This window comes from Eumetopias jubatus, unplaced genomic scaffold (genome assembly GCF_037043125.1).
Source record: "Eumetopias jubatus isolate StellerSeaLion01/CBP00866 unplaced genomic scaffold, mEumJub1_p1.0 scaffold_3, whole genome shotgun sequence".
NCBI lineage: Eukaryota > Metazoa > Chordata > Mammalia > Carnivora > Otariidae > Eumetopias > Eumetopias jubatus.
This window is the reverse complement of record NW_028274809.1, coordinates 62,420,179-62,443,077: the sequence shown is the minus strand read 5'-3', so window position 1 is coordinate 62,443,077 and position 22,899 is coordinate 62,420,179. Positions and strand designations below refer to the sequence as shown.

Sequence of the window (22,899 nt, the reverse complement as noted above, 5' to 3'; positions counted from 1 at the left end):
AAATCTTTAAAAAAATAAATCTTTAAAAAATTCTATAATCAGGGGTGCCTGGGTGGCTCAGTCGCTAAGCGTCTGCCTTCGGCTCAGGTCGTGATCCCGGGGTCCTGGGATCGAGCCGCTGCATTGGGCTCCCTGCTCCACGGGAAGCCTGCTTCTCCCTCTCCCACTCCCCCTGCTTGTGTTCCCTCTCTCGCTGTGTCTCTGTCAAATAAATAAAAAAAAAAATCTTTTAAAAAAAATTCTATAATCAGAAAAAATACATTAAATATTTTCATCAATTTTCATTTAATGTTTAAATAGTTAATATACTTCTATGGTACACAAATTAAAAGTATTTAAATAATACACGGTATAAAGTGTCCTTCCTTCCCCATCCACTGTCTGTCTCCCTATATTCCCAATTCCTCCACCAGACTTGATCACTGTGAAACTAGTTTCTTGTCCAGACTTTCTTTTCCCATATACACAAGAAAAGATACAGATATATAGTCTAACAAAACATTTTGATATAGGTCATTATTTTTCAAAATAAAAATCTGTTCATATCAGCATATATTCCATGACTCCAGCCTGAGTTAGCCATCATAAAAATAGGTGCCTTTGAACACAATAGTCTGGATATATAGATATTAGTGTATTTAGTTACTGTAAGTAGAAACCAATTCTAGTGAAGATGCAACACTTTATCTTCCAATATATTTATAACTCAGGGTCTACTACGCATCTAGCATTCTTAAGTACTCTCCTATCTTATGGCTATTACTTTTAAAAGCCCATAATCTGGTTAGGAGAAGCATTAGTCAACATGAAACGCTAATAACAATATCAAACTGTTAAAGGTGATTGTTTTGAATGATTTCTTAAAAGTTTTATTTTGCTGGTTTTTTTCTAAGTTTATTGTAATGTTCAAACAGATTGTTTTTTCATAGGAAAGAACAGAGTTAATTAACACAAAGTTAATTCTCATTTTTAAAAGTTGAAAGCCTCAGCTCAAGGTCACATTGCTAGTTCGTGGCAGAGTTAGCATTCAAACGTCTGTCCCATTCCAAAGTGTCTTGGAGAGATAAACATATTGCATCCATGAAACAAGAATAAGATTTTATGCAAAAGGAACAATAGCATTACAGGTAAAACTCTTGGAAATTAAAACTTTGGTAGCTAATTGGTAGCTTAATTTGGTAGCTTATTTTATTTTTTTTAAGATTTATGTATTTATTTGAGAGAGAGAGAGCAAGGAAACAGGGAGGAACAGAGGCAGAGGGAGAGAGAGAATCTCAAGCAAACTCTGTGCTGAGCATGGAGCCCGACTCGGGGCTCAATTCCATGACCCTGAGATTATGACCTAAGCCGAAATCAAGAGCTGGATGCTTAACCGACTGAGCCACCCAGGTACCCCTTGGTAGCTAAATTTAAAATTCAATAGAAAGTTTAAAAGACAAAGTTGAGAATAACTCTCAGAGTCAAACAAAAACCAAAAATGGCAGGAACAATTAATTGCCTACCCAAGATTCTTTCTTCTTTTTTGCATTAGCAGCAGGACCCAGATTTTGTTCAGAGTGGCAACATGCTCATCTAAAAAGATTGTATTTCCAAGCTTTCTTTTCAGCTAAGTATGTCTAATTATGACCAATGAGATTTAGTGGAAATCGTTAAGTGAAACTTCTGGAAATGTTCCTTAAAAGGAGAATAGATAGTTGGGCATTCTTTTTTGTCCTTCTTGCTGCCTAGAATGTGGATATGAGGGCAAGAGCTCCAGCAGCCATTCAGGGCCATGGGGCAACTTTGAGGACAGAAGCCATCTATGTTCCAAGAATAGCAAAGCAAAAAAAGAGAAGCCATTTCAGTCCCTGTTGATTCTGGAGTTGCCATATCAGCCTTGGAATGACTACTCTGCACTTCAAAGTTTTAATTTATTTAAAGTACTATTACCTTTGAGCCTTCCCCTAAGTAAAAAAATGAGAAAAGTTTTTTTTTAATTACAGCATCAATTCAGAAAGTCCAATGTGTATCACAGGGGTTCTAGAACAGAAGAGACAAAATGGAAGATTATACAAGAAATAAAATAAGAAGAATTTCCAGGATGAAAGGAATATATGTTTCCAGATTGAAAGCATCAACTGAATGCTCAGCAAAATAATAAAAAAGAACTATACCAAAGTATGTCCCTGTGAAATAAAAATGACCCAGAAATCTTTCAGAAAGAGAGAGAAAAATAAAATACAACAGATCACATAAATAGGCTGAAAAACCTAAATGGCATCATACTTCTCAACAGCAATACTGGAAGTCAGATGATCATGAAACAATGAATACAAAATTCTGAATTCTGAACCAAAATTCTATATCCAGTCAAACCATAAAGCAAATATGACTTTAAATGACAACCTTTTCTTTAAATTTTTTTTTTTTTTAAGATTTTATTTATTTATTTGACACACAGAGATAGAGGGAGAGAGCACAAGCAGGGGGAGCGGCAGGCAGAGGGAGAAGCAGGCTTCCTGCATGAGCAGGGAGCCCGATGTGGGGCTCGATCCCAGGACCCTGGGATCATGACCTGAGCCGAAGGCAGCGGCTTAACCAACTGAGCCACCCAGGCGCCCCAAATGACAACCTTTTCAAGTAAGAATTTTAAAAATTGATCTGTATACCCTTTCTTAGGAAGTTACTTGAAGATGTATTTCAGTAAGATGAAGAAGTAAGCTAAGAAAAAGGAAGGCATGGAATTCAGGAAATGGGAACTGCAGCCCAGGAAAGTGACCCAGGGAAGTCCCAGAATGACAGCTGGGCAGGAGGCCCAGAGAAGGATGGAGGACTTGCATAGGGGAGCTCTAAGAAAATCAAGAACATAGATAATTTAATATTACTTAGATGAATATTTGAAAACTAGTATCAATATACATTTGACAACTTAGAGAACATATGGGAAAAAACTAAGGTATATAGTCATCAAAGCAAATACACAATTATTTTAATCACAGAAAAACATTTATGCAAGCAAAGAAATATAATCATGGTATATTACTTGGCTCTTCAGAGAACAATATTTATATAATAATAATGATTTAGCTAAAATTGTGACATAATTATTTCAGGGGAAGGGGAGAATGGGAAGGGGACAGCATTAGAAAAGAGCTAAATCCTCAACTACCAGGCCAGAGAGACAATGTCTAAAATTGATAAATCAAGACACAAATCTTTAGAACTTGATATATTTTTTAAATATGCAGATAATTTAGAATATAATTTCATATCAGAACAAACAACTAAGAGAACCTGGAAGTGGCTGTCTCCCTGAAGCAGAAGGGGAAAGCAAAGAACTGCTACTCTTCTTTTAAGCCTTTTGGTGGTGTTTGATGTTTAAATTCTATGCATGTATTACTTAAGAATAAAAACTAATTTTAAAGAAAAGAATGTAAAAATTAGGGGTGCCTGGGTGGCCCAGTTGTTAAGTGTCTGCCTTCAGCTCAGGTCATGATCCCAGGGTCCTGGGATCGAGCCCTGCATCCGGCTCCCTGCTTGGCGAGAAGCCTGCTTCTCCCTCTCCCACTCCCCCTGCTTTTGTTCCCTCTCTCGCTGTATCTCTCTATGTCAAATAAATAAAATCTTTAAAAAAATGTAAAAATTACAAAATAAAGTGAGTTGCAACAGGCACAAAATAACTATTACATTTATTGAGCACTTATTAACAGTGCAGCAGACACGGAACACACATCACCCGATTCATTGCTCACAACTCTCATTTAAAGGATAAGAAGATGTGGGGCGCCTGGGTGGTTCAGTTGGTTAAACATCTACCTTCGGTTCAGGTCATGATCCTGGAGTCTTGGGACTGAACCCCGCATCAGGCTCCCTGCTCAGTGGAGAGTCTGCTTCTCCCTCTGCCCCTCACCCTGCTTGTGCTCTCTTTCTCTCAAATAAATAAATAAAATCTTTAAAAAAAGGATGTGAAAATGTATTTACTTGAAAAAAAAGTCTCATTCTTTTCTTTCTTGTTCATGCATGAGAGCACATCCACATAAATCCATAGCAAATAGAGCTCCCCCAAAAGTACAGTTAGAAACCCAACCTAATGACAAATTGTTTTCTACTCCACAATTATTTATAAAAAATATATTAAAAGTCATGCATTGGACTTTATACATATTTTAAAGATTTTATTTATTTATTTGACAGAGAGAGAGAGAGAGATCACAAGTAGGCAGAGCAGCAGGCAGAGGGAGGAGAAGCAGGCTCCCCGCTGAGCAGAGAGCCTGATGTGAGACGCAATCCCAGGACCCTGGGATCATGACCTGAGCCGAAGGCAGACGCTTAACCGACTAAGCCACCCAGGTGCCCCTGGACTTTATACATTTTTTGAATAAATGCTGTATTTTTAACTTACAGAAAACAGTCTTCTGCTTTCATTTATCTCTTCTTTTTTCTTTTCTAGTTTTTTCCTCATTTCTATTTCGTATAATGCATTTTGTCGCTTTATTTCCTTAGCATCCTTTTCTTCATGTTTTCTCCTTCTTTCTTCTTCCTCTTTATGTTCCTTGATTCTAAAGTAAAAACATAACCAAATTGAGAGCAAAGCAGAAAAATAGGTTATATTTTGAAGAAATGAATTAGATTCTTACCTGGGATGATTTGAAGCTGTGGGGAAATTTGTGAATTTCTTTGGGGACAAGAACAGATATATAAAAAGCAGTAATTAAAGCCAAATCTAATTTTGGTTAGCCCAGAATTGCCAATATTTTCCTTTCTCCAAAATTTGTTTCATTCCTGACCAAAATTAAGTCCTATACTAGATTCAAATGTTCCTTTCCTTTAGAAAGAACTAGGTAAGTGAATGACAGTATAGTGGAATGGTGACATTATTTTACAGAAAAGTCCTTAATCCTTAGTGTTTCTCAATTTCAGCACTACGGGTCTAGCCTCTTAGGAAATGGGCTAGCCACCTTGGCTGTCATTCTTCGTCTAGCCAACATTCAGTAGCTATTGATGCCTTCTGTGTGGTAAGCCACACAGGGCTTACTTGTGAGTTCTTCAGAGATCCTTGAGCACCCTCCTTACTGCAGGGCTGTGATCTGGGAAATTTAGCTCCAGCTCTACCTCTTCAACCCACCTTCCCAGCTCCATCACCATCACTACCAGGAGCTTCCACCATCAGTACTTTATTGCAAACTCTGAGTGCCCTCATCTGGCAATCAAGCCTCTGCATACTGGCAAGGCGGCTCAGCCTGAGATGCCTACTTGCCCGTGCATCCTTGTCAGCCAATCAAGTGTGCAGGCTGCTCTACTGCCATTCTCTATCTGCTGTCTCTAATTTTTTTCCTTCCTGAACAGGTAGACACAGGGTAGATCAACAACACACTTACATTAAAAAAAGACTGAGGAATAAAGCTTTCTTTCATATGCACCCAATCCAAAAGAATTTTTTCTTGGAGTCTCATCGCTCAGCTCCAGAGGGGGAAATCCCCTTCCCCAGGGCCATGGAGGAGCACACAGGTGAGCTGGTAAGCGCATGTGGTATCAGGAAGCTAGCGCAGGACAGGAGATCCCCAGCTGATACATCTGTACAGAGTAAGCAGCTTCAGAGCCGCAGCCACTTTCTTTGGGAGGAGCTAAGAAAAAAGTCACCGTCGGCTACAGCTAAACCAGGTTGTTTTTTTTTTTAAGATTTTATTTATTTATTTATTTATAGGTGTCATTTTATTTTTTAAAGATTTTATTTATTTATTTGACAGAGAGAGACAGAGCGAGAGAGGGAACACAAGCAGGGGGAGTGGGAGAGGGAGAAGCAGGCTTCCCGCTGAGCAGGGAGCCCGATGTGGGGCTCGATGTGGGGCTCGATCCCAGGACCCTGGGATCATGACCTGAGCCGAAAGCAGATGCTTAACGACTGAGCCACCCAGGCGCCGCTACAGCTAAACCAGGTTTATGATTGTCCTAAAAATACTAGATTTGCAAAAAAATTTTACTGTATATCTAGTTTGTTAGATTCTTAGAAGAAGATTCTTTGAACTGGTGAGAAACCCACCTGATGAAGAATGGGAGAACAAAATTCCAGCCAGTGGGAAAAACCTGTGAGAAGGCCCTGAGGCAAGCAAAGGTTTGACAGGTGCTCAAGGCCTGGGAGATTGGTATGATAGAAGTAGAATAAGTGAAGGGAAGGAGTGGTAGGAAAGGAGGTTGACAAGATGAGGCCAGATCACACAAGGCTTTGTGGGAGATGATCATTTCCATTTTCTTTTAAATGAACAGAATGCCACTGAAAAGTTTTAGGTGGGAGAATATGATCAATTTTTATTTTAATAAAATCTCTCTGGATGATGAATTAGGAAGAGAGAACAGGAGGCCAGTTAAGGGGTTGATGCAATAATCCATTGGGACATGAAGGTGGCCTGGACTAAGATGACAGCAGTAATTTTAAGATTCATTTTGGAGAAAAAAATCCAACATCAATTGCTGATAGATCTGTTGTGGAAAATAAAGGAACATGAAAAATTGAGGTGTATTCCTAGGTTTCTGATTTGAACAACTGAGTGGATAAGGGTGCCACTAGAAAGTCCACTGTGGAGGTGGAGAATCAAAATTTTATTTCATATTAGACATTTTAGATTTTTTATATCTATGAGACTTCTAAATGGAGATGTCTTAAAGGCAGTTGGATATGTGAAGCTGGGACTCAAAGGAGTGGTCTGAACTAGAGTTAAAAATGTGGAAGTTATTTAAGATGGGTTTTTAATCATTAGGAATGGATGAAGATCACTTAAGCCCTCATATCTCTCTCTGCTTTTTCTCTAGATGATCTTATCCAGGGGGAAGTGATGCAAACTATCCTATGATGATTTTTCCTTCTGAGAAGCTGATGAGATTAACAGTTAACTAAGTGAGCTGTTCTTAAGCAAGGTCTATTGGCCCCTTCCCGGAGAAAGGCTTACCTATCAATAGAAGGAAACAGAATTATATGCAGTATAATAATCTACAGATACTGTTAAATTTCTTTTCAATAATTATGTTTAAGGGGCACCTGGGTGGCTCAGTCGGTTAAGCGGCTGCCTTTGGCCCAGGTCATGATCCTGGGGTCCTGGGATCGAGCCCCACATCCGGCTCCCTGCTCAGCGGAGAGTCTGCCTCTCCCTCTCCCTCTGCCTACTTGTGCTCTCTCTCTGTCAAATAAATAAATAAAATCTTAAAAAATAATAATAATTATGTTTAAGATTCTGAAGATTCTCAAAATCCCTTCATTTGGGGATTTTTGGTGTCATTAGAGGCCTTCATTTACCCCATCCTCATTATGCCCACTGGGCTGTGAGCCACAGGAAGATTCTTATACTGCTGAAAGCCCAACAATGGAATAGACTGCCCAGGTCTGCAGCCTAGAGATTGTTTTAAAAATGTGTGAAATCTCACTTTCAGGCACAGGGCCAGCAGCTGTACAGTGTGTTTTAGTTATCCATTGCTGAGTAATTACCCCTGAATTTAATGGATTAAAATAATAAACATTTATTATTTCACACCATTTCTGAGACTCAGGAATCTGAGAGTAGCTTAGCTGGGTGGTTCTCCAGAGGTTGTGTCAAGATGTTAGTTGGAGTAGTAGACATCTGAAGGCTTGACTGAGGCTGGAGAACCCATTTTTACATATCTCTTGGTAGGAAGCCTCAGCTCCTTGCCGCATGCACCTCTACATAGAGCTGCCTGAGTGTCCTCACACCATGGCATCCTCAAGAATGAGTGATCCAAGATAACAAGAAGGAAGCCACAATGCCTTTTATATCCTAATCTCTCTCAGGATGTTACACAACATAACTTCTACTCATTCTCTTCACTGGAAATGAGTTACTTTGTATAGCCAGCACTCAAGGGAGGGAGGAATTAGATTCCACCCTCTGAAGGGAGGAGTATCAAAGAATGTGTGGACATATTTTAAATCACCACCAGGTAATACCTGAATAGCACTTGGTAATATAATTACCAGGGCATGCAAAAAAGTGTGCCTCTTGGTATCCTCTAATTTCCATTTCTTTGTGATTAAAAGAATTAAAATATGGTCTTTTCTCAAAGTGGAAAGTCATTCCAAATTTTGGCACACCTTAGATACATGGCACATCATGACCTGGCCCTTGCCTCTCCCCAATCTCTTCTTTAACACTGCTCTCTTAGGCCTCTTACTATAGTCATCTTGACTACTTGTAGTTACCCAAATCCACCATACTCTAACTTACTTCTGGGCCTTCACCCCTGCTACTTCCTCTGCTTAAAATACTTCTACATCCCCACTATTTGCATGACTTATTCCTGCTCAGTTTTCATACTTTGGTGCTAGAACTGATCTTTTCTAAAAATTAGTCCCCTCTCTAGACAAGATCAGATGTCCATTTTATATGCTTCCACACATTCTGTATATATATATTTGCCAAAATATCTACTATTAATACCCTAATTATTTGTTCCATATTTATAAACTCCTCCCCAGATTGTGAACTTCTTAAAAAAAAAAATTGTATTCACTTTCACATTTTCAGTTACTAGAAGAGTAGCTGGCAAATGGAAATTGTCCAATAAATGTTTATAACAATGAATGGATGATTGGATAAATGAATTTGCTAATGAATGAATAAATAGCCTATCTTAAAATTTTTCCCCTCAATAGACCCTTATTTTAAATTTTTTTCTTTTTAATTTTAAATAGGGCTCCACACCCAACATGGGGCTCAAACTCACAACCATGAGATCAAGAGTTGTGTGCTCTACCGAGCTAGCCAGGTGCCCCTGAATAGACTCTTTCTTACTATTCAAGAAAGTGGGGGAAAACTCTCCTCCTCTCTTTTCTACCATATGGTCCTCTGTATCTATTCAGGTTAATACCAGTGTTAGTATTCCAGTTCTATTGTTGACTTAAAGAGGCTTTTTATGGGCTCATTACCATTCCTACAGTATATTAAGTGACACGCATTTTGAATTGTATAAAACTGACACATGAATCAACAACCAACAGAATATTACTTGGTGATAATTCTGTAAATTCATATGCCTAAAAAAATCTATAATAATAGATTTGAATTTTCCTTTGTTGTCTTCAATTACAGAATTGAATGTTTCCTAATAAATTTAAGATGTAGGACTTCTGGAAATTTGCAAATTGGCAACCCAAGCCCACATGTCAAATATCCTTCCCTTCCCAAGTCCCCACAATGCAACGAACAGAATGGAAGAAATTTTATATCACTACTAGAAATAAAATAAAGCAAAGTCTTAACTTATACTTGAATTTTCAAGAAATTTCAGCGAAAAAAGGGCACTTGAGAGTACAGTCAAGTTAAGTAATACTTGGCCATCATTCACAAAGACAGAGCCCACCATGAAAAGGAAAGGAATTTAAGCTGACCTCAGAGCCCAATCAACATCTCCTAGACTACACTGAAGATAAGCCAAAGAAACAACTCAAACAAACCTTAGACCTGCTGGAACCTCTAAGCAGCACATGGAAAGACCACAAGCAAATGGGATCCTGTGGCCCGATCACAATCTACATGCAAAGGTTATATAGGTAGGTAGATGGCCTGTGAAGGTGTTAGCACTTGCCAGGCAGTTTCCTGGAGATCAGTCTGCTACCTGTAACTATCTCAGAGCCCCAAGAGCCAACAGAAGAGAGACTTCTCAAACGTGGCACACTGGTCAACTATTTGCCTCCCTCGGCCAATGGCTCTGTTCCTAACTTGCATAAACCCTTGGGTCTCTACACTGACAAAGAAAAAAAATTACAATAAATCCAGAGGTTTCCCTTCTCTTTTTACTAAGGATTACAAGAAATGAAGACTACACAATATGGCAACACATGTAACTTGAGAATTGATATCTATGTTACTCAGACATTTGTGACTATGAGAAGTAAATATATATATACAAAACTCAAAACCATAATAACAAAAAGAGACAGATTTAAGCACATAAAAATTAGTGTCTTCTAAATACTAAAATCATTCAGGGGTGACTGGCTGGCTCAGTAGGTAGAGCATGTGACTTTCAATCTCAGGGTTGTATGTTTGAGCCCCATGTTGGGTACAGAGATTACTTAAAAATAAAATCTTTTTTTTTTTTTTAAGATTGCATTTATTTATTTGACAGAGAGAGACATAGCGAGAGAGGGAATACAAGTAGGGGGAGTGGGAGAGGGAGAAGCAGGCTTCCCGCCAAGCAGGGAGCCTGATGCGGGGCTCGATCCCAGGACCCTGGGATCACGACCTGAGCCAAAGGCAGACTGAGCCACCCAGGCACCCCTTAAAAATAAAATCTTTAAAAAGAAAATACTAACACCATTCAGAAAAGATGACAAAAATCTGCAATATGTCCAATAAAGATTAATATCCAACATATATAAAAACTGCTTATTAATCAAAACAACCTATACAAGAGAACAATGGAGTAACCAATTTATGATAAAAACCAAAACAGATGAATATTTAAACATGAAAAAATAACCTGCCTCACTAGAAATTAGGAGAAACGTAAATTAAAAGATACTATTTTTTGGTCCTTTAAATTCTAAAAAAAGTACTGCCCAGAATTGACTATAACATAAAGAAAAGGGTATCAGATATAACTGATGATTACATACTTAAAGCCTTCTCAGAGGGCAATTTTGCAGTATCTCTCCACATGTAAAATCCAAGCTCAGTTCAAGAAATCTACCCTACATAACTACATCTTTGCACAAAAGTTACAAAATATATATGGTCAGGGATGTTCACTACAGCATTGTTAGAAATGGAGGGAAAAATCCAAACTTCCCTCAATAATGACATAGTTAAATAAATAATGGTATATCCTTAGTGTACAATATGATTATTGTAAAAGATGTGACAGATCCATATATTCTGGCAAAAAAGATATTCAAGGTATATTGTTGAGTGAACAAATGAAGACACAGAAAAATACATTGTAAAACATTCATTGTTAAAAATATATACACAGTTAAATATGCCCTGTATACAGATATTAGTAATAGTAATAAAACATTCTGAAGGGGTAGTCACAAAACTATTAATAATGGCTATTTGTGAAGAGGAAAATGGGACTTAAAGAGACACTGAAAAGGGTGGATATGAAGATGGGCTTTTCAATTTTATTCCAAATTTTGCTGTATTGAATTTTAACAAGTATATATTCATTTATTAGTTGCAAAATTAAAAAAAAAACTTTGAAAAGTAGACAAATATATGCCCAAATGTTAACAGTACCTACTTTGGATCACAGAGTTTCTAGTGATTTTAATTTTCATTTTGTTTTATTGTATTTTGTAATTCTATAATGATCATATATTAATGATATGTTTAAGTATAAAAAATTTTTTTCTTTTTAGTATAATATTGTTTAAAATGTTTTGATACATTTACACAATCTATGCACATTTGAACTACAATGTAAAGAAACTGTAAGTCTCACATTGGAAAAACAAGGTGGCCGGTAGATGAGGAAGAGACATTTTACCGAATCCCCTTTGTGCCTTTTCCTATTTGCATGTTTATCAGCTATTTAGAAAAGTAAGTAAAATTGGACACAAATATAATCCCCTCTCCTGATATATATAGTAGCTACTTCTTAACAAAAGTTCAGGTTTGATTTCTATTTACTGATATAGCAAAAGCTCATGATATACTGGTAAGTGAAAAAATATAAAATGACACTATTGATCCAATTTCATTTTATAAAATATGAGTATATATGCTCAGAAAAAAACAGTCTGTATCAGTGGCTCAATGATTGCCAGGACCCGAGGGGGAAGAATATAACTTAGTGCAAAGGGGCATGAGGGAAATTTTGGGATGGAAGGATTCTATATCTTGATTTAGGGGTAGTTATATAGCTATATGCTTTTTAAAAGGTGAATTTTATTAGTAAATGTAAATTATAGTTCAATGACTCTGACCCCATCCACGACCACCAAAAAATGTCCATATGGCTATATACCAATATGTCAAAACAAGAACAGATTGTTGTGGTAGATTAGATTGTTGCTCAAAATGATTCACTCTCTCACTTCCCACTTCATGGGAGTCCGTTTCTCTGTTCCATGGTTGTTAGACTTGGTCATATGATTTGCTTTAGACTTATGGTAGATCAAGTGCACTTCCTTGACTTTTGCCTTTGAGTTTAGCCACATTCTTGTAAGCTCGGGCTCATTCTCTTGCATCTCTGTCAATACCATGAGAAAAGTTTCCCCAAGTGGCTGCTGTCCCTTCATCCTGGATCTTTTTTTTTTTTAAAGATTTTATTTATTTATTTGAGAGAGAGAATGAGAGAGAGGGAGCACGAGAGGGAAGAGGGTCAGAGGGAGAAGCAGACTCCCTGCTGAGCAGGGAGCCCGATGTGGGACTCGATCCCGGGACTCCAGGATCATGACCTGAGCTGAAGGCAGTCGCTTAACCAACTGAGCCACCCAGGCGCCCCCTTCATCCTGGATCTTAAAAATGAATACACATGGAGCAGATCAGAGCCCTCCCCACAGCAACCAGCAAACCCAACCAGTTCTATAGTGTGAAGAAAAGCTATACAGCCAGGCCCAACCAACCCATGGAAGCATGAGAAATAAACGTTTATTGTTGAATGACACTAGATCGTGTGGTTGTTTGTTATGCAGCATTATTGTGACAATAGTAACTAATATATTATCCCTGGGTAAGAGAGTAATAGAGACTTTTAACCTTTCTTTGTATTTTTTCTACTTACTAGGTATTTCAGCATGTATTACTTTTATAATCTGAAAAAAAGCTTTTGTGAGAAAAATAAGATAAAATAAAAGGTAATTTATATATACATACTGTTTTAAATGATCATTGGCAAGAGCCATTCTATCTCTGCGTCGTTTTTCTGCTTTTTCTTGTTCTTCTTTAAAAGCTTTTTCAATGCTGAGTTTCAATTGTTCTTCCCATTTTTTATCTGATTTTATTTTTTTCTTTTGGGATTCAATCTGTGCATCACGTTCTTTCATAACTCTACTAAGAAGAAGTCCTGACTACAAAAAAAAAAAATTGTGGCATTTTAAGAAAATAAAGTCTAATTATGTATAGATATGTTAAATATACAGAAAAATACAAGAAAATCCAAGTAGTACATGAAAGTGTTTCACTCTTTCTGTCTGGTAAAATTGATATTGCTTTGCAAATTCAATAGCCTTTTTTCTTTCTCCTTGTTTGTATATTTCTTCCTCTATATCAAGAATTTGTCTTTCTGCCTCTATTTCTTCATCACGCTTCTTTTTGGCTTCAAGTTTCTGTTCTTTCATCCCCTAAAAAAAAGAAAAAAATCAGTCTTCTGTTTTCACTTTTCAACTTAATTTCACAAAATTTAACATTACATATGATGAAATAATTTGAGCTTTCATTATGAGTTTTTATTGTAGTTGTATATACCATTAATAAATAAAATATGATGTTACACTACAGCTAATAATTTAATTGCATTTTTGGGTAGGTAACATGTTTACATGGTTCAAAACTCCAAAATATTGTAAAGGTATACAGCGAAGCTCTCCCTCTAATCCTAACTTCCATCAGCAATCTTGAAGATAACCACTATTATCAGTTTCTTATATTTGCTTCCAAAGTTCCTTTCCATATTTATATAAATATATATATTACTGTTTTTATTCCTTTAAAAAAATCAACAGTAGCATATTTATATGCTCTTCTACACCTATGAGGAGTCTATCCAATGTATCATGTCAGATGAAGTCTCTCTTCTCCTCTATGGGTCATACTTTTTATGTCTTAAGAAAATCTTACTTTACCCTAAAATCCTGAAGATATTCTATGATTTATTTTAAATTTTTACTGTTTTACTTTTCACATCTGGGTCTTTCATCCAGCTGAAATTCATTTTTGTATATTCTATACCATAAGGATATAATTTCATCTTTCCATATGCCAATTATCTCAGTATTAGTTATAGAATACCCAATCCTTTCCCTTCTGACTTGACTGACATTTGTCATATGTCAAGTTCCCATATATAACATGTGAGTGTTTCTAGGCTCTCTCTTACGATCTATTATTTTGTCAATCTCTGTGCCTATAAAACAGTTTTTATGACTACATTTCTACCGCATTTACTATATTTCTTCTTATATTTTAACATCCATGGAGATATAAAGTATTACGTACAGTGTGCTACTTCTGTGTGTATATATAGTATATTCCACTCCCCCATCCCTTTATGGACAGGTACTTCTCTAAAATCAAGTTTTTTTAGAGTATAATTTACATACCCTTTTAGTGTAGTTTTACAAATGCACAGTTGTCACTCATAGAACAGTTCCATCCCCCCCAAAAATACCCTCATGCCCTGTTATACCAACCACTCCCCCATCTGCAGGCCCTGACAACCACTGATCCGTTTCCTTTCCCTGTAGTTTTGCATTTTTCAGAATGTAATATATGGTATATGTAATATATATTACATGTAATATTTATAATATTACATGTAATATTATGATATGTCACGATATTTTTCCCTCTTCTAGAAAAAAGAATAAATTATGAACACTGTTCCTAAAGCAAAGTACTACAAGTTTCTGTGTCCCTTCCCACAGCTGGGAGAAAATATTTTTGAATCAAATATCTAATAAAGGATCTGTATTCAGAATATATTTTTAAAATTCCCTAAACCCAATAATAAGAAATAAGAAAACAAACCCCATTTATTTTTTAAAGATTTAATTGTTTAGTTTAGAGAGAGAGAGAGAGAGAGAGAGGCTCTCAAGCAGACTCTGCTCTGAGCACGGAGCACAACTCGGGGCTTGATCCCAGGACCCTGAGATCATGACCTGAGGTGAAACCAAGAGTCAAACGCTCAACTAACTGAACCACTAGGTGCACACCAAAACAAACCCCATTTAAACATGGGCAAAAGATTTGAATAAACACTTCACCAAAGACAGACAATAGAAAATAAGGGGCGCCTGGGTGGCTCATTCGGTTGGGCATCTGCCTTTGGCTCAGGTCATAATCCCAGTGGCCTGGGATCGACCCCTGCATTGGGCTCCGTGCTTGGCAGGGAGCCTGCTTCTCCCTCTCCCTCAGCCTGCCTGCCTGCCTGTCTGCCTACTTGTGATCTCTCTCTCTCTCTATGAAGTAAATAAATAAAATTTTTTAAAAAAGTTCATAAAAAGATGTTCAGCATCATTGTAATTAGAGAAATTCAAATTAAAACTACTTCATACCTATTAGAATGTCTATAATTAAAAAGACTCACAATAGCAAGTTGGTAAGAATGTGGAGAAAATAGAACACTTATACACTTCTTACAGCAATGTAAAATTACAACTACTTTTAAAAACAGTTCGGAAGTTTCTTACAAAGTTAAATATGCAACCATAATATTATCCAGCCATTCTACCCAGATATTTACCCAGGAGAAGTGAAAGCATATGTCTACAAATAGACTTATACATGAATATTCATATGCAGCTTTATTTATAATAGCCGAAAACTGGAAACAGCTCATATATCAAGATTTGGTTGATGCCAAAATCATCAACAATTGAACAGATAAACAAAGTGTGATACAATGGAATACTACTCAGCAATAAAAATGAATGAACAATTGATATACACAACAACATGATAGAATTTCAAAATAATTGTGTTGAATGAAATTTACAATACAAAGCAGATGAGGGCAGGAGCACCTGGGTGGCTTAGTCAGTTAAGTGATGGACTCTAGATTTCAGCTCAAGTCATGATCTCAGGGTTCTGAGATGGAGCCCTGCATTCAGCTCCGTGTTCAGCGGGGAGTCTGCTTGAGATTCTCCCTCTGCCCCTCCTCCTGCTTGTGTGTGCACAGGTGCACACACTCTCTCAAATAAATACATAAATCTTAAAGGAAAAAAAAAAAGAAAGAAAGCAGATCAAGACTGCCTGGCTGGCTCAGTTGATGGAGCATGTAACTTTTGATTTCGGGGTTGTGAGTTCAAGCCCCAGTTGGGTGTAGAGATTATTTAAAAATAAAATCTTGAAAGAAAAAAAGAAAGAAAGCAGATCAGTTGCCTGAAGAAGGGTGGGGAGGAATGAGAGGGAGTAAACTGGGTATGAGGAAACTTTGGGTGATGAGTATGTTCATTATCTTAATTATAATGGTTTCAGGGATGTGTAAATATGTCAAAACATCAAATTGTACACTTTAAATACGTCTACTTTATTGTATGTCACTTCTCCTAAATAAAGCTATTGAAAATGTGTTTCAAAGTATTTTTTATGATTTTACATGTAAAAAATACTTATAAAAGAGTACTAAGAAAAAAGAGTCAGTCTTCAGTGCATGTGTACTCCTGGGTGATTAATACTTACTGCATATGTATTAGTCCAGTGCTTTACCATTTCTTGGGACCGGAAATGCATTTCTTTCTTTGCCTTTCTTTCTGCACGAAGACATGCTGCTTCTCTTGTCAAACTGTCAAGGCTATCTTGAATCCTTTTCCACTCATTGTGTGGAATTATGGTAACCTGCCGGAGATCTACCTTGCTAGGTAGAAGAGGTGGATAGAGAGCTTGATCTTCTTCAGAGTTCTTTATTTCTAATAAATTTTTAAAAATGAATATTAAAGACTTTCAAAAGTTTAAATATTTTTTCTCAGACATTTCTGTATTGTCATATCTGGAAATTGTTTTAAATAATTTTATTCTTGTGATTTTAAGAACACTGAGATTAAGTGCAAAGTATATAAGAACTTGAAATCAAAAGACAGATTTGAGTCTTTCCTCGGTCATTTCCTTACTCTGTAAACTTAGGCAAGTCATTTAACTTTTTGGAGACTCAGTATCAACATCTTTGAAGTTGAGATCAATAATACCTTTTTGTTATTAAAACATCATTATTAAACATTGTTGTTTTAAACAAATGTTATTAAAACTTTTTTTTCAGGGGCTCCTGGGTGGCTCAGTTGGTTAAGTGTCTGCCTTTGGCTCAGGTCATGATCCCAGGGTCCTGGGATGGAGCCCCGCATCAGCCTCCCTGCTCAGCCAGGAGCCTGCTTCTCCCTCTCCCTCTGCCTGCCCCCTCCCCCCACCTTGTGATCTCTCTCTCTCTCTGTGTCAAATAAAAAATCTTAAAAAAAAAAAACCCATTTTTTCAAAATTAACCAAGTAGCAGTCTATAAATGGATAATTTCGGGGACGTTCATCTTTAGAAGTTGTAGACATCATCATTGACTCTATTCAACCCCTTCCTAACTGAGTAGCAACAATGTAATTTGGAGAACGGTCTCAGGGTAGGTCTCATTAGTTTAAGAATACTTGCATCTCCTTTGCCAATAATTATTTCTGTAATAAGAAAACAAAAGGAAAAGAGATTTATTTGAGACTTTTAGAAAAGTTCTTTCTTGTTCTTCTGGGAGAGACATTTGAGAGTGACTCTTAAACTAGATATGAACAAGGAAGCATGAAGAACGGATAGGCAACCATCCTATGGCCACAAAAGGAAGTAGCCTTACAATGAAGCTATTACTGTGAACCACAAAGGAAAAACAAAGGAGGAATGTGGGGCAATGAGGATCTCATTATGATGCCAAATCAATCAGACCTGAAGCCTGGAGTTCCTGTTTCATGAGCAAATAAATTTCCTTATTTTTAAATATGATTGAGCTGGGTATTCTATATATGAATTAAAAAGCATCCTAAATGAACATACCACATATGAACTATGTAAATCTAGACAAAATTATTTAACTAATTCCTTAATTGCAAAATGGAGATATTAATAGGACCTATTTTATGTGGTTGGTGTGAGAATTAAATGAAGTTATATATGTAAAAAATTTAGAATAGGGTGTGGCACACAATATGTTCTCAATATATGTTAGCTATTATTATGTTTACTATTTTTATTATAAGAGGAATGAAACATATACAGAGAAAAGCAGAAGAAATCACATGACTTCAGAAAGAGATAAAGATACTGAGAGAAAAGCCGCCAGAATCAATTAAGAGTCTCCTTGGGGTTTGAATTAAGGTTGATGGGATTGAGAAATTGGTTGCTAAAGTTAAGTGTGAGTTTAGAACCATAGGTACCATCTTGCCTATCACATACCAAGTATCCGCCTACAGAATAAAGCTACTACACAAAGCTGGGAAGTAGAATAGTGTCCTGGATCAAGTTATACCTAAATTCCCAGCTATGTGAGCCAAAATCGTCCCCTTTTAACTATTATGAGTTCGATTCGTCACTTGTAACCAAAGAGTCCTGACAAATACATCCTTCTAACAAATTTCCTTTGTTTTGCCTAAACTGTCTCAACTTTATTTGTGCTACTTGCAATTAAAGGCTAACTAAACAAAGGCTACTAGGTTAAACCATCTACCTTTTGATTAACATATTGTTAAGCATATTGATATCTTTTTCTTGTGACAACTCTTAAGATCTACTCCCTTAGCAAGTTTCAATTATGCAGTATAGTATTATTAACTATAGTCACCATGCTGTACATTACATCCCCAGGACTTACTGCAAATTTGTACCTTTTGACCTCCTTCACCATTTCTCCCACGGCCCACCTCCTGCCTCTGGCAACCATCAATCTGTTCTCTGTTATCTATGAGCTTGGTTTTTTGGGGGAGGTTTGCGGAGTTTTTTGTTTGTTTTTTACGTTCCGCATATATAAGTGACATCATACAGTATTTGTCTTTCTCTGTCTGATTTATTGCCCTCAAAGTCCATGTTATTGCAAATGGCAAGATTTTATTCTTTTCTGTGTATAAATAATATTTTTGTACATATAAACCATATTTTCTTTACCTATTCACCCATCAGTAGACACTTAGGTTGTTTCCATATCCTGACTTGTATAAATAATACTGCAATGCACATGGAGGTGCAGATCTCTCTCTGAATTAGTGTCCTTATTTTCTTTGGGTAAGTACCAAGAAGTGGAACTCCTGGATCATATGGTAATTCTATTTGTAATTTTTTAAAATATTTTATTTATTTATCTGAGATAGACACAGCGAGAGAGGGAACACAAGCAGGGGGAGTGGGAGAGGGAGAAGCAGACTTCCCGTTGAGCAGGGAGCCCGATGCGGGGCTTGATCCCAGGACCCTGGGATCATGACCTGAGCCGAAGGCAGACACTTAACAACTGAACCACCCAGGCGCCCCATCTGTAATTTTTTGAGGAAACTCCATACTGTTTTCTATAGTGGCTGCACCAATTTACATTTCCAACAAGAGTGCACAAGGCTTCCCTTTTCTCCACATCCTCACCAACATTTGTTATTTCTTATCCTTTTGATAATAGCCATTCTAACAGCCACCATCTTTTTATTATGTTATGTTAGTCACCATACAGCCACCATTTATTGTGGTTTTGATTTGCATAGTTTCTTCTTTGACCCATTTTTTAAAATCTAAAAGCATTTACTTTCTTCATATTTGTGAATTCCCCAAATTTCTATTATTGATTTCTAATGTCATTCCACTGTGTCTGGATAATATATTTTGTATGATTTCTATTCTTTTAAATGTATAAAGACTTGTTTTATGGCCTATCATATGGTCTATCCTAAAAAAGTCCCATGTGCATTTGAGAGGAATATATATGCTGCTCTTGCTTTTGTCTTTTGACAGTTTGCTCAAGCTATGTCTGGTTCTGGATCTGTTTGAGTTTATTTTATCTAGAGGATCAATGAGCTCTTTAATATGTAATATGTAATGTTTTTCATCAAATTTGTGAAGTTTACAGTCATTATTTCTTCAAATATTTTCTTCTACCCCCTTTCTCTCCTCTTCTCCTTCTAAGACTCAAACTGCATGCATGTTGGTATACTTGTTGGTGTCCTACATTTCTCTGAGGATCTGCTCATTTTTATTCATTCTTTTTTACTTCCTACCCCTTAGACTGGACACTTTCAATCAACATATGTTCAAATTCATGGAATTTTTCTTCTGCAAGCTCAAATCTGCTATTGAGACCCTTTAGTGAATTTTTCATTTAAACTATTGTGCTTTTCAACTCCAAAATTTCTATTTAGTTTCTGTTTATAACTTCTGTATCTTTATTGATATGGTCTATTTTGTGAGACGGCATTCTTAATATTTTCCTGTAGTTCCTTTGACATTTAGTTCTTTGAATATACTCACAATAGCTATAAATTTACACAAGAAAATTGTTTAGGAAGTCTAACATCTGGCTTCCTCAGGAACAGTTCCTATTAAAACTTTTGTCCTGTTTGGGACATACTTTCTTATTTCTTTGCATGCTTGTCATTTTAAGTAATATGTGGCAAGTCTAGATGTTAGATTCCCCCTACACCCAAGGTTTTTGTTGTTGTTGTTGTTGTTTGTTTAGTGATTTTCCTGAACTAAGCCTGTAAAGTCTGTATTCTTTGTTGTATGTGGCTATTGGAATCTCAGCTTGGTTAGTTTAGTTGTCAGCTAATAACTGGATAGAGTTTCCTTAAATTAAATTAAATTTTCTTAAATAAGTTTCCCAGACTTTGCCAAGAAACTCTCTGTGAGTGGTGGAGCATGACTTCGACTCTCAGGCAGATAGTTTACAACTCTGCCTTAGCCTTTACTTTTTTTCTCACAGAGAGCCTCAAATTCAGCCAGAGGTGAAAGCTTCATTCTCAGGTACTTCCTGGGCATGTGCATAGCACTACGCATGTATTTGTCCTGGATTCCCAGGAATAAGTAGGGAGCTTCTGCCCCTTATGGACATCTCATTTCCCAGGTATTCTTAAGTTTTTTGGTTAGTTTGTTGTTTATACCCAACAGTTATCACTATGTCAGATAGCTGTGATGTTAAAAAAAAATTGCTGGGGTGCCTGGGTGGCTCAGTTGGTTAATCGGCTGCCTTCAGCCCCGGTCATGATCCCAGGGTCCTGGGATAGAGCTCTGCATTGGGCTCCTTGCTTAGCAGGAACCCGTTTCTCCCTCTCTCTCTGCTTGCCACTCCCTCTGCTTGTTCTTTCTCTCTGTGTCAAATAAATAAATAAAATCTTAAAAAAAAATTGCTACTGATCATTTTAACAAACATACCCAGTAAGTTCTGAGTCAGGTCAAATAAAGTCAAGCCCTGTGAGTGGGATTTTCCAGGGGAACTGTGAGACAGGTCAAATAACAGTTATCTAAAGAAAGGGGGTGAGGCTTTGGGGAGGATCCAATCCTGTTCTGCCCCCTCCACAGGTTACTAAGCCACTGAATTTCACTGTGGTTGCAGTGGTTTTCTAGACTTCCACGGGACTAGGAGAAAAGTATGGGATTAGAGCAAGTTAAAATGCCAAAAAACTTATTGTTGTTACCAAGATTCAGCTATTTTTCCTGACAAACACTCCTGGTTGTTGCAAGCCTTTGGTTAACTTCCTGAGTTCTCAAAAAAAAGTTGGTTCTGACAATCTTTTTGTCAGTGTTCTTTTTGATTTAATAGAGAGGAGGACTTTTGGAGATTCTTATGCCACCTTTCTGGCTGATGTCACCCCACTAAATCTTTAGATAGTTGTTTTACAGATAGCTGTCTACCTATCTGAACCCCTCTCCTACTTCACCCTCTTCTAAATGGAGATAATAATTTAGCAGTGAGGCTCAGATAGTAACTTTTTTTTAAGTTTATTTATTTGTAATCTCCACACCCAATATGCGGCTCACACCCACGATCTGGAGATCAAGAGTCACATGCTCTACCAACTGAGCCAGTCAGATACCCCTCAGATGGTAACTTTTGGACCAAATGACACAAAACATTATTTAACATCAGAGAAGTCAAAGTCTTTTATTGTAGTACTGTGTATATAATACAATGAGTATGTGAGAGTTGTGTTTTTTCAATACATGTCACATGGGTACTGTCTCTCTCCAACCAGTCAGGACCTTCTGCTGCTACTTATGGCCCTTCACTGCAGAAATACCCAGTAGTGTCCACTGGTGAGATAATGGCTGGCCCTCACTCTGCATCTGGCATAAGGAGGCTCTATTGCTACAGAAATTCAGGCAATGACATGAAGAAAGTCCAAACTCCCAAAGTTCAAGTGGTCACCATGACAACATTAATTGGGAATTTACAGACTTAAAATAAAATCATTGGAATTGCTAAAGAGTTCTTTAGATGTCCCCCTAGGCCTCCTCTATTCAGAAATCAGATTTTTATAACAGGTCATCTAGATTACAATACCTAAGTAGCATTATTTTTTACACTCCTTCACTCTAGAGATGAAGAAATAGAGACATTTCCATTAGAGACTTTCCTAAGAGTACTCAGTAGGTTCACAGCACAGCCAAGACTCTAATGAGGTCATTGATATTTCCAAAATATATACCAATTCACTCAATGAATAACAAAAGCTTAAGGGAATTCAGCAAACACCAGACTCTTGGAGGGTCAACTGCACAGCTTGAGGATCAGACCAACTGGTCAACTGGGAGTCTCTGACTTATCTTTTCTCCGCTCCTATATGTGTAAACTTTCCCCCACCTACCCATTTATTTGAAGGCAAAACTGTCCATTTACACAGAGCCCAACAATGCCCATGGGGCTGCTTTCGAGTTGGTGGAGCCCTTTTCAAAAAGTAACCAAAACTCTCATTTGCCACCCTTGCCTCTCACCCTATGCCTGGAGGCCAGAAACGATCCCTGTGCCTAGATAGGCCAGTTTAGCTCACCTGTGCCTTCCTTCGGCCGTCCACAGCGCCTTCCAAACCGCACCAGCATCTCTGACGGGGTGCCCTTGGCACTCTGTGACTTGGAAAGGCGACTCCGACGCTGGCCGAGTAGAACTCCAGCTGGCCGAATGTTTGCCAAACGGCTCAGTTGCTTAGCAACGCCGCCGGAAGTGACGGCCGCCGCCGCCAAGGAACGTTGAACGCGCTGCAACGGGCCGTAGGGCTGGGAAACCGGGACTGCGCCTGCGCAGGAAGTCGTGGCCCAGCG

At 37.5% G+C, this 22,899-nt stretch overlaps 1 protein-coding gene across 1 annotated transcript in view; it reads right to left on the bottom strand.

Annotated features, from left to right (window-relative positions):
- Positions 1–22,741, bottom strand: part of CFAP210 (cilia and flagella associated protein 210) — a 33,570-nt gene extending 10,829 nt beyond the window's left edge. Inside the window, exons 1-5 of the mRNA XM_028124250.2 lie at positions 22,632–22,741; positions 16,332–16,558; positions 13,100–13,273; positions 12,807–13,000; positions 4,382–4,538 (exon numbers count right to left, since the gene is read on the bottom strand). Coding sequence (XP_027980051.2) covers positions 4,382–4,538; positions 12,807–13,000; positions 13,100–13,273; positions 16,332–16,558; positions 22,632–22,680 — 801 coding nt within the window. The 5' untranslated portion in view covers positions 22,681–22,741. The remainder of the gene's footprint in view (positions 1–4,381; positions 4,539–12,806; positions 13,001–13,099; positions 13,274–16,331; positions 16,559–22,631) is intronic.
- Positions 22,742–22,899: the final 158 nt, after the last annotated feature.